The 14,767-nt window shown below is 42.0% G+C and overlaps 3 protein-coding genes and 1 non-coding gene across 5 annotated transcripts; 1 reads left to right on the top strand and 3 right to left on the bottom strand.

The window, feature by feature from the left end:
* Window positions 1-583: 583 nt before the first annotated feature.
* On the bottom strand, window positions 584-2,860 carry LOC103980117 (protein neprosin). The gene is made up of 7 exons (XR_010496553.1): window positions 2,681-2,860; window positions 2,511-2,597; window positions 2,234-2,437; window positions 1,761-1,925; window positions 1,456-1,509; window positions 1,211-1,364; window positions 584-1,098 (listed from the first exon to the last, which is right to left on the bottom strand). It is a non-coding gene; the product is annotated as a protein neprosin (transcript).
* A 1,113-nt stretch (window positions 2,861-3,973) lies between these two features.
* Window positions 3,974-4,519, bottom strand: LOC135639051 (uncharacterized). Its single transcript, XM_065152777.1, has one exon. It carries the CDS (start codon window positions 4,517-4,519, stop codon window positions 3,974-3,976), a length of 546 nt encoding a protein of 181 aa, XP_065008849.1.
* A 287-nt stretch (window positions 4,520-4,806) lies between these two features.
* On the top strand, window positions 4,807-9,515 carry LOC135633579 (phosphoenolpyruvate/phosphate translocator 1, chloroplastic-like). The gene is made up of 9 exons (XM_065143194.1): window positions 4,807-5,512; window positions 6,277-6,399; window positions 6,510-6,662; window positions 7,101-7,186; window positions 7,723-7,807; window positions 7,985-8,104; window positions 8,208-8,276; window positions 8,972-9,101; window positions 9,195-9,515. Exons 1-9 carry the CDS (start codon window positions 5,126-5,128, stop codon window positions 9,263-9,265), a joined length of 1,224 nt encoding a protein of 407 aa, XP_064999266.1. The 5' UTR covers window positions 4,807-5,125; the 3' UTR covers window positions 9,266-9,515.
* Window positions 9,516-10,075: 560 nt separating this feature from the next.
* On the bottom strand, window positions 10,076-14,726 carry LOC135633572 (uncharacterized). 2 transcript variants are annotated; one of them, XM_065143176.1, is made up of 8 exons: window positions 14,503-14,726; window positions 13,418-14,259; window positions 12,850-13,015; window positions 12,693-12,743; window positions 12,230-12,412; window positions 11,982-12,099; window positions 10,928-11,676; window positions 10,076-10,842 (listed from the first exon to the last, which is right to left on the bottom strand). In XM_065143176.1, exons 2-8 carry the CDS (start codon window positions 13,879-13,881, stop codon window positions 10,462-10,464), a joined length of 2,112 nt encoding a protein of 703 aa, XP_064999248.1. In that variant the 5' UTR covers window positions 13,882-14,259; window positions 14,503-14,726; the 3' UTR covers window positions 10,076-10,461. The 2 variants fall into 2 exon arrangements, with proteins under 2 accessions (XP_064999248.1, XP_064999253.1); XM_065143181.1 differs by having other exon boundaries at window positions 13,418-13,982.
* Window positions 14,727-14,767: the final 41 nt, after the last annotated feature.

The following is a 14,767-nucleotide window of genomic DNA, read 5'->3' as shown; positions in this document are numbered from 1 at the left end:
TGACACCATGTCCAAGCAACAGTGATGCTGATGATTCTCGATCATAGTTATCATCACAGAGAGCATGAATGTTTTTTGTTTTTTGGATAAACACCATTTTATTGTTGCAATGCAATCCATCTTAGACTTGATCATGTAAATTTGGATGAAACTTGAGCACCAATGTAAATAGACTAATGAGTAAATTTGTTTTCCTTCTTCGTAGGTCGTTGCTTCATTCGTGTCCAAGTTGTACTTTGTTGATATCTTGACCTAATCTATGAACTTACTACTGTCCCATTGCCTTCTTCTGGTCAACTTCAGAATGGAATAATATGAGGTAATGAAAACTATTCTTTAGGATCAATTGGTAATAGGAATTCATCTCTGCCGTCGTCATGTGGCCCGAGAAAGAGTCGTAAACAACAATGCAGACCTTTTAGTATGCCAACATTACATATATTTGATAGAACTGCATTATTTTGCTGACCATTTCTTCTTGCTTCCATTACGACACGAAGACAGCGACCACACCTTCACAACCAACCTCGACTCGCGAAGAAGACAATTTCTTCGCCATTATTCAACGAAACGAACACTTCCACGACAAACCACAGCAGAAATTAGATGTTGCGAAGAAGATAGATGCATGTCTTCTTCACCATTATTCAAGGAAAAGGAAGGAGCAGCAGCCACACACATGAAGACGACGAGTGGTTTGGAGAGAGAAGCTCTTCTAGTCTTTCATGGGCATCTAGCGTTTCTTCCTGGACCTCCAAAGTAGAAGAAGCTCTCCCCTGAATTGTCGACGCCGCCTTGTACGTCGTAACAGTTCGGATTATCGGCGGAGTAGGTGAGGTTTCTCGCCGGGATCAGTGTGTCGTTCGAATCCACGATTCGTATGCTGCGGATGAAGGCAGCTCTGCCGAAGCCTTCTTCCGCGAAGTGTCCGCTGCCCATCTGGGTGTCGGTGTGGTTGCCGGAAGGACGGGTGTTGACGATCTCCCCACCAAATTCCACAATGGTTCCACTGCTTGCAAGGTTACTGAACAAGAAGCTTGGCCAGTATCCCACAACTGTTGATCCCAGCTGCAGCCACCAGTTCCCAGTCTTTTGATCCTAAGGGTCACAGCACAAGGATTCAACACAGTTCTGGGAATGAGATGTCAAGCCAGCAGCCACGTTGTATTGTTCTGAGGTAGATTGGTGTTTGCAGGAGGAGATCACTCACCTTCCACACCGTGATTCTGATCACATACTGCAGATTAGTATCATTATACGTCGATGTTGTGGTGATAGTTGCTCCTACAGCGACACTGTTGTTGGTCTGGACGAAGCCCCGAGCAGTAGAGGTTGTAGCAGCCTGTGTTTTGATATGAATCGTTCTGCAGGATTCTCAACGTATCGTCTAAGTTATTAGAGAAACTAAATGTAGATGATACGAGTTTAAGGTCAGATCTCAGAAGGAAGCCTCACCGTCCAATAAACGAAGAACCTCGGGAGTGAATCTCCATACAGCTCAGGATACACCTGAGAAAGATCCAAGCGACAACAAAACATGAATCCTTTTCATGTTTTTGGTCAAATCAGATCGAGAAAGTTCAATCCACATGAGATTAACAAAACCTACTGAACCATCAGCCCTTGCAAATATTCATTCTCGACAGTGTTCAGATCCTTTATTCTTTCTTGACAAAGAGAATTCCAGAAAATATTATTCTTTCTTTAGGTTTATGGAACTATATGTAGACATGGCATGATCAAGTAGTACGTAATGTTACCTGCCACCCTGTTTCGACAGTGTTCAGATCCTTGCTAAAATTTCCCGAGATGATCCATAACTGCGATAAGCTGAACTCACCGCGGTTGGCCACTTGAGGAGCCCAAACATTGAACAATGCTTGTGCACCGTAGTATTGTTCTCCCTCGACATGCCCGATCGCGTACTGTAATTAACCCCATGAATATAAAGCATGGCATAGATTTCTAGAGATAATTTCGATGATAACATGTAATATTATTATAAGTATTCGCATCATTTAACGTTGATGTTGTCAAACCACTCACATCATTCTGCAAATAATATACTATCAATTTGAATGCCGAGGTCTATTTTTCTTCCCACAAGATCGTGCAGTCAACCCCTCGTTAGTTAATAGGCTTGCTTGCATGAAGTAATGCTCATCAATGATTTCGAGTACAGATTATGTGTTATATATATACTATTAATTAATTTGGTTGGATTGATGTCAACCTCGTGGTTACTGACGTTGGTGCTTTGCGGTACTCTCGCGAATGGCTTCCTGCCGAACATCTCTATGCGAAGTATGTCTTCCTCCTTGGTTCTTCTGATCGGAACCGTTCCTTCCGGGCACGTCTCTCCGGAGGTAGTCCATAGCTGGACGAAGTCGTCGGCCATACCGTCGCCGGTGTGGCATCTGGGTCTCTCCGGTGGATCCTGTAAGCATTCGATCGGAACTATCAACACGTGAAGATGTGACCTAAAGACGTGGTATAGAACAGTTACGTACCAAAGGCTTTGATCCTTTCAGCATGGGGTGATCGAAAGCCGGTTGGAGATGCGAGGGAACGCAGTCTATGAGATCGCCATCCGGGCTCTGAGACCAGCAAAAGGTAGGTCAAGGCTCGGGAAGAAGATGATGATGAAGAAGAAGGAGCGGTAAAGGATTAGGTGACGGACCTGAACTGTCTTCACAGAAGGCTTGTTGAGCCTCTCAAGAAGGGTTCTTTCTTCCGATGAGGAGAAGGCAGGTGCGGTAGCAGCGAGCAGAAGCAGCACTACAAGAGATACGGCAGAAGGGATCAAGATTGGCCTGCAGCAGGTATTAGCTGCCATTCTTATCCTCCTCCTCCTTCTTCTCTGTCAGCTGGCTGTGTCCTGAGTACGGCCTCTGCTGTTCCTATATATAAGAAGTCATCTCGCTAATACCTTTGCGCTCTCACAAACATGACCGGCGCCTGAGGCCGTGGCTTAATTCGTATCATAAGTCGTAGTAATCTGATGTGGCCCCTTCTGCCGGTCAACTGCGGAATCATCTCTTCAGGCCGGCTTAGTCCTCTTTACAATGCGCATTAGGATTAGATTTGACGTAGTCATGTCGATCGAGAAAGTAATGTATCTTTAATACATATGAATAAGACAAATTAAATACAATATTCAGCTACTTGCACTTGTAGTTCCTACAAATATCACTGGATTCTGTGCTCTTTCAATGCTAACTTTATCTCCAGTTTTTGATGATACGTCGATTAAAGACGAAGTCGATGAGAAGAAATCCTCTCAAATTGACGAGAATTGAAGCATATGGTGATAGGAAGATGCACGTCATAAGGACGAAGCGATCTGACGTGAGGTTATGACATCTTAAGGAGAAGCAATCTGATGTGAGGTTATGACACGTCATAAAGCTTCCGTGAGACATCTTAAGGAGAAGCGATCTGATGTGAGGTTATGACACGTCATAATATATCGAAGTCAACTATATAATTACTCGATTGTTTAAAGTCTACACGTCACCATCAAACGTGGCGTCATGCTTACGTGGGCAGACGACAGCATGACGCAACCTCGAATTTTTTGCAATTTATTTTTATTCATCTAATATTCCATAAATCATTGTCGCGTGTTTCAACTCGGCTGCAGGGCGTTGACTATTACCACGCAGTGGCTCATCAAATCCACGACTTGCGCACAGACTTCGGTTACCGTAGTGGATAATCTAAAATAAGTAGATCGCAGAATCAAGTTAAAGCTTTTCGCAATTATTCTTGGAACATTAGCTTAGAGAAATGATCACAGACGAAACCAGATGAAGCAATCGTAAACAATTAGCATCGGAACTCCTTCAGGCTCTTTGTTATCCACCGTTATTACAATCACATATAAAGATTACGTCCTCCATGCATGGCCAATACGTTTGACCCTTCCTCTTCCTCTCTCTCTCTCTCGACGTTCCACACGCATGCATACTACTTAGTGGCGGAACTGTAGGCTCACGGCCAAGGCAAGACTGTTGCTGATGAGCTTCTTTAGGATGCTGGTGACGTCCGCCACCGGCGACGCCAGGCCGGGGTTCTGGCTGAAGGCGTCGTTGCAGTGGCCCACGTAGGTGATGGCGGCCGAGATGTGGCTGACCAACTCGTTGTGTGGCGCCCCCGTCTGCAGGTTACTGCCCGCCTTCTGCAGGGTGTCGAGCGAGTCCACGTAGCTCTTCCAGCACACATCGAGGTTGGCCTTCAGCTTCTCGTCGGTGATGGGGGCCGCGGTGATCCTCTCCACCGTGACCTTCGCTTCTTGCGCGGTGGCTGCAGCCTCGTTGACGGCAGCCACGGTCAGGGCCGGGACCGTCGTGGCTCCAGACTTGGCGGCCAGCGACGTGCAGAGCTGGGGGACGGTGACGAACTCGCAGGCGGCGGCGGCTTCGTTGAGGGAGCGGCGTGCGGAGCGGGGTTTGGCGGAGGCGACGGCGAGCGCCGCGAGGAGGAGGAGGGTGGTGAGTTGTGCTGTGGATCTGGTCATTGCTGCGGAGTATTATTATAGCTTTCTTTATTGCGGAGGTGGGAAAGCCGAAGGAAAGAAGGATTGAGGGAGGAAGGCAGAGGCGAGGGGGAGTAATATAGGGGAGCGGAAGGTGTTGACGGCCTGAATGGTAACTGGTTGACCATTTCTTTGCTGCATCGTCACCGCCAGAGGCGGAGAAGGCGTTGAGACTTCGCTGACTCGCCTCTTTTGTAGCGGAAGAAGAGAAGGAGAGCCATCGAATTGCTCGCCGTGGGCTTCGCCGGATATCTCCCAACCACTACACGTTCTCCGAGTTCGTTAAGCTGCCTTACGTGCGACGTAATCCGATCCTAACCTCTTCCTTTGTTTTGTGGGTCCGACCCGTGTGGAAGTATGGGTAAGATGTGCCCCATCGTGCATCGACAACACTCGTGTTGCTGTCGTGTTTTTGTTTTGTTTTGTTTCTGTTTCTGTTTCTGTTTCTGTTTTCAGCTCACAATGTGGAGGAAGATAGCCAATAGCAGACAAGCCAGCGCTCTGCTGCCACCGCCGCCATTGGTTTCTCCGTCGCGCGGGGCAGTGGACGAGGTGGGGAGGAGGAGTAGAGCGACGTAGCTTCCCGAGATGCAGAGCGCGGCAGCCGTTGCCCCTCTCTCTCTTACCCCCGCCTCTTGCCTCCTCGTCCGTGGCCTTCCCGGGAGATCCCTCGGCCTCGCCGCCGCCGCTCCCTTCTGTGCCGCATCCTTCCAGATCCATGCCCGCTCTACTGGTCGGTGTCACGGCAGCGGGGCCTCTTGGGTCTCCGCCCCGTTTCTCGCGTCGGACTGGGAACAGAGGAGGCGGGACAAGGGGGGTCTCACTGTCCGGGCGAGCTCCGTCCCCGAAAGCACCGGCGGGGGCTCTGACAAGGAGGCTGCCCCCGGAGGAGACCTGCTTCAGACGCTGCTGCTTGGGTCCTTGTTCGGCCTCTGGTACCTCTTCAACATCTACTTCAACATATATAACAAGCAGGTATCCCTGCCTCCCCTTTCCTCCTCCCTACTTGCGCTAGTCCTTGTGAACTAATCCGTGTACTTTGCTTTTGGATCGGAAAAAGAAAATCTAATCTTGCGCAGTTTCCACACCTTTTTGCAGAATGTTCGCCTTTGACTATAAGCTTTAGAAAAACCTCAATAATAGGTTTTCTTTTTCTTTTAATTGCTTGCACAACTGATGATTTGTAAGCTCTTGCTGTTTGCAGTTCATGAATGTTACCTTGTTCGTCCTTGAATGTTGACACAGAGCTTGTTGAAGTGCCCTTTATGCTTTCCTTAGATGCTTATGCAATCACTAAAGAGTGAGGTTTATTTGTACTATCAAACTCTTATATTTAAGAATGCACTACTACTGTTTTGTGGAACTTTATATTATACTGTGGTCACAATGGGTATCAAACTTATATCATGGTGAGTGATTGTTTCTACAAGAGATCCTCTGGATCATTAGAAATGTAATGCTGGAGAAAGCTACATATTCTCTTGCTTATGTGGTTTTTAGCACGACTCTTTTTAGTGGAAAGTGAAAGAACTTTAATTTCATTTACAGCAATGCTTCCAGAGCGTATATAACTTCTGTTTGGCTCTTGTCATGCCAGGTTAGGTATTGCCATTCTTTCCCTAAGATTTATGTGAAAGGTTTTCTCTGCTTATATATAGACATTGGATTATTTTGGTTTCGTGTATGCAGAATGATGTTATATAAATGGGAGAGTAAGACACTGTCCTACCTTATTGCAGGTTCTTAAGGTTTTTCAATTCCCACTAACCATCACGCTGCTTCAGTTTTCCATTGGAACATTCCTTGTCCTATTTATGTGGACCACTAATCTTTACAAGCGTCCTAAGATTTCTCCTATGCAGGTATCAAGCTATGATGCTTATCTCTACATTTATGAGCAAATAGCACATCGGTTAATCATGAAATGTGCAATACTTTCATTAATTATATAAGTTACCTGTTTTTCTTTCAGCTCGCCGCAATCTTACCATTGGCTCTTGTTCACACAATGGGCAACCTATTCACTAACATGAGTCTTGGGAGAGTTGCTGTTTCATTCACGCACACAATAAAAGCCATGGAGCCTTTTTTCTCAGTACTCCTTTCCGCCCTGTTCTTAGGAGAGGTAAATTTTAATAGTTTTTTTTTTTATTTTTTATCAGGATAAGGGAACCTTACAATTAGTAGGTGAATTAGCCTCTCTATCTTGTGACCTCTCTTATCCTGAAAATAATATATGATGATCATGTGCTTTAGAAAATAGTGGTCTAACATCCTTTTTTTAATGCACTTAATTCCTTGTTACGACTTCCATACTCTGGTGTAATACGAATAGACTCTATGTGCAAGACTCTTTAAAAAGAAATAAAAAGTTGAAGCACATAGATAGACTCTATGTGCAAGACTCTTCAAAAAGAAATAAAAAGTCGAAGCACATAGAACCTTCGATTTTTGGATCATTGGCTCTTAAACTATAATCTCCATCCTTTAAACTACAATCTGCATCTTCAGAGTTGTGATAGTTTGCTTTATATCAATAATCTTTTACTGGATTTGGATGCAGGTGCCTACTATCTGGGTTATACTGTCTCTAATGCCAATTGTTGGTGGTGTAGCCTTGGCATCATTGACTGAAGCTTCTTTTAATTGGTAAGTCATTGATAATAAAAAAAGATTAACTAGTCTGTTTAATGAAATATCAGTATGCATTTAGGCCTTTTTCCAGTCTCTCCCTCTTCAATCTTCTCAAATGTCTCATTTATCTCAGAAGTGAGTAAGACCAAGATATCAGAATTTCTTGGCCAAATTGTAAAGACTCTACTAAGTTAAATAATGTAATATGTCTGGGATAAGATGTCTAAATACTGTGCAAACATTGAAAAACACAAGATTGTTTCTTTTTTCTCCCATTGGTTTAATTATCTACTCAGAAAAGAGTAGATGAATGAAAAATTGGTGATTGTAGATCTGATCTATAAATGCCAACTGATATCTCAGTTTTGTTGGCTTTTATAATTAGTACTGATATTGGTGGTCTTATCAGCAGAAGTTAGCACTAAAAACTCATAAGCTAAGACTTAATTATAGATAAAATTCATGCCCACTCACCCCTATCCACTAATTAATTTTGCTAATTTCAGTTTTCTCATGTTTGTGTTTCTAAGTCCCTCCTCTGTCACAAACAGGGCTGGATTTTGGAGTGCAATGGCTTCCAACCTGACATTCCAATCCCGCAATGTTCTCAGCAAGAAAGTCATGGTTAAGAAAGAGGTTATATTTGTTTCTGTGAAAATGAATTTATTTGCTTCATGCGATACATTTGTCTACCATTATTATCTTGTCTTTCTATATCTTTTAAAGATGAAGGTGACTCTGGTAAACTGATTCTGCTCTAAGAAATTGTTATGCTTGTAGGTATAATTTTCAGCAGCTTTTTTTTTTTGGCAGGAATCTCTAGACAACATCAATCTGTTCTCAATAATAACAATCATGTCATTTTTCCTACTAGCACCTGTGACTCTGTTTGTTGAAGGCATCAAGATTACTCCTACGTATTTGGAGTCTGCTGTAAGTATGACGAGTCAATTAGTTTTTTTCATGTGTATACCTTTCTATCCATAATGATGTTCATAAATAATTTGCACTTATTCTTGCTTTGTTGGTGTGCTAGGGTCTGAATCTTAAACAGATATACTTGAGATCACTCATTGCTGGTCTGTGTTTTCATGCATATCAACAGGTCTGATATTTCTAAATCTTTTTGTCATTCTTGCATTAATATGTTTGCTTTACAGAAGCTATCTACTTCTACTCAAGTTTATTTGGCTCTTGAAATTATTCCTGATATTTGAATAAGACAATGGTCAGGATATCTATTTCCGTATTGGAAGGCTTGATTAGCCATCACAGACAATCTTTATACTCTTCTCTGGAAGTAACTTCTATGACCTAACATCTGCCTCCACTTCTTATAGAAGAATGGCTCTGATCATTAATTGTTGGATGGTGGTTCCTATATGTTTAGGATGCTTATTTCTTTCTTAGGATGTACAATTTTTGTGTGTGTAATTGCAAAGAAAAAGTAGTTTATTTTTCTGGAAAATGGGGAAAGAAATTAATTTTTGTTACATTTATGCTTAATAAAACAAAATGTTTTGAATCAAAACAATGGTTTGTTGTTCCTGTTATTTAAATACATGCTTGGAAATGTCAGGAAAAAACATTAAATTCATTTTGTTGTAGAAAAACATTGGAAATATGTCCACGTGCAGGACCCACAAAAAGAATGTTGAAGTATGTATTCAACTTTGTGAAAAATTAGTTGATTTTTCTCAGTGCAGAGCCAATAATTCGCTTATATTACATCAGCTTTCCTGTTGAAATTTCTCTTATTCTTCTCAATTGTTATTTCATAAACTTGAATTGGTCTATCAGGTTTCCTACATGATATTGGCAAGGGTATCACCTGTAACCCACTCTGTTGGTAACTGTGTGAAGAGGGTGGTAGTCATTGTGACCTCAGTACTCTTTTTCAGGACACCAGTTTCTCCCATCAACGCTCTTGGTAACTCCTTTTCGTGACTTGGAAGATCATCAAATACTCTTTTCGTGCCACTTGAACCATTTATGCCTTGGTAATTAAACTCTTCCATTATAGGAACTGGCGTGGCACTTGGTGGAGTTTTCCTGTACTCAAGGGTGAAGAGAATCAAGCCAAAATCTGCATGAGTTGCCTTTTTGTCTCTCTTTTAAGTCCAATCTGATGTTGATGAAAATTTTGTGGGCTGTTCAGGTGATGAGATGATTGTGTTAATAGCACTAGGTGTTCTTCTAGCACTGGCAACAGTGATCCTCTAGCATAATTTGTTTGATTTTGCCACTAGCTGAGACAGATATCGTAGCTTTCTTTAATTTAGAGAGTAATGGTTGTTCTTTCCTCGAACTATTAGATCTGATATCTTTGCTGCTAGTTTTTTCATGCTTGCTTGATTTGTAGTGGCATGTTTGGTGTCTTTGTCTACTCCAAAAGATTCATTTGTTTCTATGTATCCAAAATGTCAAAATGAAGAGTTTGCATCTGAATATATATTCAGCAGAGCTGAAATGGGTCATAATGGAGCTCACTCAGCCTGAAGGTTAATGCACAAACACGTATCAGAAGTTGGGAGATTAACCACAATAGCCTGCTAAATCTCCACAGATTTTGACTGCGGTTAGAGCAGTTCTATTTCATGTTGCGTGGTACTCTAATTCTATGCAGTCTGTACCTTGAGCTGTTATACCCAACAATGTTTCCTTTAGAATAATATGTCTCCCAGTTAACTTCTTCCCAGAAGATTTGAAATGAGATTGAGGTAATCTTTACCACTGTGAAGAAGGGAATTGTTTTGTGCATTGAACGCCTAAAAAATTGTGGAGTTCGCAATATAAATATTGTGGGGTCTCATACCACCTTTGGATGCATCAAAATAAATGTTCATAAAAGAAAAAGAAAGAAAATTATACCCATTGGCATAAGTTTATGGCATTGGATGAAGCTTTAGAAAAGAAAGAATATAAATTAAATGTCTTGCTAGTAATACATGTGTAAACTATGACAAACATACCATCATTGCTCACAAGGTAATGGACCAAATCACATTTATGATTACTGTAAAGTAACTTGTAGTTTGTCACTGGATACAAATTCAAACAAGATGGATGGTCACCTATTATCTAATGGAGGAACCCAAGCACCTTACAATCAAGGACAAGGACCAAAGAACACCAGGGAATACCTTAAATGTCCATGAATGCTGCACCATGGCCATGTCTGAATGACTCTTCCATAAAAGGAGGTAATTGCCAGCCATGCCCAACAAAATCACAAGCTTTATTGTGTTTGTTGCCAGTAACATTTTGTAATCTTGGCTTGGTCATGGAAACTAGAATCCAGTCCATCCAGATGGGCGGTTGGTCTCTACTGCCTTAACTTTGCCACCGCCACCACCAAACCGCTGCGAAGTGTTCCCTTCAAATGATGGTTTAGGTACTTGTGAGCTATGAGAGTCTGCCCTGAAACTGTCCTGATCAAAGCCCCATGGCTCATCTGCTGAACTCGCACTGGTCTGTTTGATATTATTCCTGTTGCTGTTGGTTCCACGGATTGTCCTGACTGATTTTGGATGACTGCTCTTGGGTGTTTCCTGGACCATTGTGTCACCAAAAGCAGACCATGGCTTAGGATCTGGACTAGGTGTAGAAGGATTATTTGGAAATAACCCACGCTGGAGTTCGGGCAAGTTTCCCTCTATCTTCTCCCTAGGCTGCAAAAGATCACAGTTTACAGTTGCTTTAATGTAAATTATATCAACAAAACATGATAATTTAGCAGGGAGCAAAAAATAATACTGGCGTATCTGACTGTGAGCTTCCGGGAGAGATTTGAGGCTTGGACTCTTTGTTTGGGGGTGAGGGGCTTGCTGCAGCAACAGCACGCTTCAGCTCCTGGATTTCCTGCCTCTGGGAGCGGCAGATGGCGGACAACTTTTCACATTTAGATGTCATTTCTTCCTTCTCCCCGTTAACCTGCTTTAGCTCCTGCTTCAGCCTACTCAATTCCTCTTCCAACTCTTTCTCCACTGATCTATGCTTATCACTTGCGCTGCTAACAGCATTCCCAGAATTGAACTTACTTGTATCAAACTCAGCCACGAATGTGTTGAATGCCTGATCCTGGTAAATACTTTTGGTTTGATGATTGGATACTTTAGTTTTCTCTGGACCATATTCAGATCCATTGGGAGAGAATCTTATCTCAAAATCCTCACTGGAACCAACTTCAGGACTCTTGACAGAGTGCCTAGGTGGAGTTCTGGCTCGGTGTTCCCTGGAGTGGTTTGTTGGATTGTGTTTGGATTTTGATCGGTTGATAGGCTCCTCATCAAACACAGGTCCTTTATCCTCTGATATCTGTGAATCCTGGGCATACTGTGTGGACCAAAATGCACCCAAGGGACCCCCACTTCCGCCACCCACTGAAGCGCTCCAGGAGGATCTGGAGTTCTGAGTCTCTGGAGGTGATATATTCTGTGCATTTTCTTTAGCCGGTGGAGGTGGAGGGCTCCTACGAGGCACCAAATTGGTCCTCCTTTGAGCTACTGCAAACCCATCTTGGAATGTTAAATTATGCAAATGTTGGTTCCACAAGGGAGAAATAGTTGTAGATCACCCAGAAGCATTAGGAATATTTACACAAGTATTTTAATGATCTAAAGTCAGCACAGCAAGACAAAGTATATGTCTATGTCCATATGGTTTGTTTCTCATATAGAAGTTTAACCTATGCTATAGTAGAGTATGGATCTATTTGTTGCAGAATTCTTTTTATTTACCTTATTTTATACACAACATATTAATGACCATTTGTAAGCAAGAGTTCAGCAAATAATTAAAATATTCTTACCATCATCTTGTAAACCTGATGGGCTAGATCGCATTCCTGCAGTTGAGGCAGATGTAGAGCTAACAGGTAAGTCATTTTGCAACTCCACAGGCAATAGTTCATTCACCCGGAACCACAACTGTGATAGGAAATTATTCGGGCAAAGTAAAAGAGAGTCAGCTTTCTCGCATCTTAAGCTATGGCACATGCCGTCATTAAATATGAACATAGATTTACAGAGACAAATGGTTAATGAGCAATGCGCTTGCCTGTGTTATGTCGGGTCTGGATTCTGGAGAGGCTTGAAGCATGTCCTTGATCAGTTTGGTAACAGAATTGCCATACTTCGGTAAGTCTGGGATACGGTAATTTCCATTAAGTATCTGAAGTTTTGATTCACCATCAAATGCAGATTTGAAGTAGCAGATTCTGTACAAAAGACATCCAAGAGCCTGCAGAAAATTTGTAGAAGAAAATTTCAGCTCTAGAATCTGCTAGGAATTTAAAATTTTAAGATGCATATATAGTACAAGTATTCTTCTCATTGTACACTTGAAGTTCTAATTTCAGATATCATCCTTTTTTTTTAAAACTGAACTGTAATTAAATGATGAAATAGCTGATGGAGACAGTTATTGCTTTAGCTCTGACGGACAAACTCAGAAAACCTTGTCGTAAAAGAAAACCTTAATAGTAAAAGACACATAGCAGTTGATATATTAGCTTGCATACCCAAATGTCTACTTTCTCACTGATAACTTCCCTTCTGTACAGATCCCACATCTGTAAGTAAGAAACTGCAGGAAAATTAGTACTTTAAATTTTCCAGAAAAGACATTAAGGAGGTAGAAAAAAATTTGAACTATAATAATAAGTTCATAGGATAAACCTCAGGGGCTCTATAAGCAGGAGTAGTGTGCTTCCTAATATTGTCTTCTTCAATACCCATCTCCTCAGGCCTGTCGAAGCACTTGTGATTGGTCGAGGTGCTACCAAAGTCACACAACTTCCAAGCTCCATCAGCTCCAAGCAGAACATTTTCAGCTTTTAGATCTCTGGTGATGCAAGGAACCAAGCGATCACAAGTTCAGAAGAGAGAACCCAAACATAGCATTTATTTCTCATATCAAGGGGAATTGGATTTCAATTTCATCCTCATGATTTCAGATAATATTATCATAGAGATACTTTCCTGCTTTAATATGATCAACTAAATTATAAAAATGATTCATATATGTTTGCACATGTATATATGTACATAGATATACATGTAGGCAAGTAAAACCATCGCAGTTTTGTCATGTGATACTTCATAGAGCAAGTGGTATAGAGACAGAACAACATAACATGGTAACCATATATAAATATCTTGGTTTTAGAGTTCCATAATTCAGAAAAAAATGGAAAGGAGAACATTAGTTAAAATGAAAGACATGAGAATCACAAGATAAACATACCTATGAGCGATAGGTGGTGACTGACAATGCATGGAAAAAACAGCATTGCATACATCCCGGAAAATCAAAAGAATTTGCTTCTCTTCAAAGTAACCAGCTCCTCTGTTCTCCAGCACTGCGACCAACGACTTCTCACAGAATTCCATCACAAGCAGCACCTCCTTCACCCGGCCCATGTCCAAGATAGTGTGTGCGATTAGCACAACCACATTTGGATGGCCTTTTAGCATTTTCATCACCGAGATCTCCTTCATTGCCAGACCCAACGACTCCTCATCTTGACAAATCATGTGCTTAAGGGCATATTGTTTGGATGGGTTAACAGCATCACGAGCAAGGTAGACACAAGAGAAGCCCCCTTCAGCGATCACGTTACGGACTTGCAACTTTAAGTTTCCAACCTCAACCATGCGACCTTCGAGGCTGTTAGGTTCCTTAGGCATGAATTGCTTCAATTTCCACATTATTGGAGCAGTCAAAAGGCAATCCCAAAGGATAGTCCTCGAAGAATGCCTACTCTATACCACCAAATTGTGTATAAATGACTTACAACAATCCCCTTTCCCTAATAATTACAGAAAAAATTGATCTTTTAGCAATGAGATCAACAGAAAACACTTGTTTAGGTACACTATCTTGATCAAATTTATAGAACTTTAAAGTGTAAGCAGGATCTGCTACTGAGTATTTCTCACTCTAACCAAAATCGGATCTTTAAACAAATTCTTTAGAAAGATCAATGTTTTCTGCGTTTACACATAAAATCAACTCCAAATTACTGTCCAAATCTTGTTTGATGGCAAAGTTTCAGGAAGATGGTTGGCACCAAAACATCCGTTCCCCTATATGAAACAAAGATAAATCAGCCACAGACTCAAGTCAACAGAAAAGCTATCTGCTTGCAACTTCCAGCTCCTTATTGAGGTCCCAGCGACCTTCAATAATCGGCAGGAACAACTACCCGAAGATTTCACATGTGCTTCTATGCTCTCAGATAAGAGACCAGGAAGACCATGGGGGAATAGATCTCGACTCCAGAGTTCTCCTGGATCCAAAATGTAAGGGGGAAAACTCAGCTAACGCACCTTTCGAGATCTAATACGCAATAGGACTCCCCCAGTGGATTGACTCCGGGCGATGAGAAATGATCCGAGGAGGGCCTTTGGGCAAGAGCTTTCCAGATCTGGGAGGGGGGCTGGCGGAGAGAGATGGGGAGACGGGAACAAAAAGCGAGAGAGAGAGGAGAGAGAGAGAGAGGGAACGAGTAGAGACGGGGTTAAAACTCGAAGAGGAAAAGGAGAGGCAAAAAGGAGAACTTGCGTGCGCTCTTGTTTTCTTGGTCGTATTTGC

This window comes from Musa acuminata, chromosome BXJ1-3 (assembly GCF_036884655.1).
Source record: "Musa acuminata AAA Group cultivar baxijiao chromosome BXJ1-3, Cavendish_Baxijiao_AAA, whole genome shotgun sequence".
Classification (NCBI taxonomy): Eukaryota; Viridiplantae; Streptophyta; class Magnoliopsida; order Zingiberales; family Musaceae; genus Musa; species Musa acuminata.
Note: the sequence above shows the minus strand (reverse complement) of the source record. Positions and strands in the feature narration are given on the sequence as shown.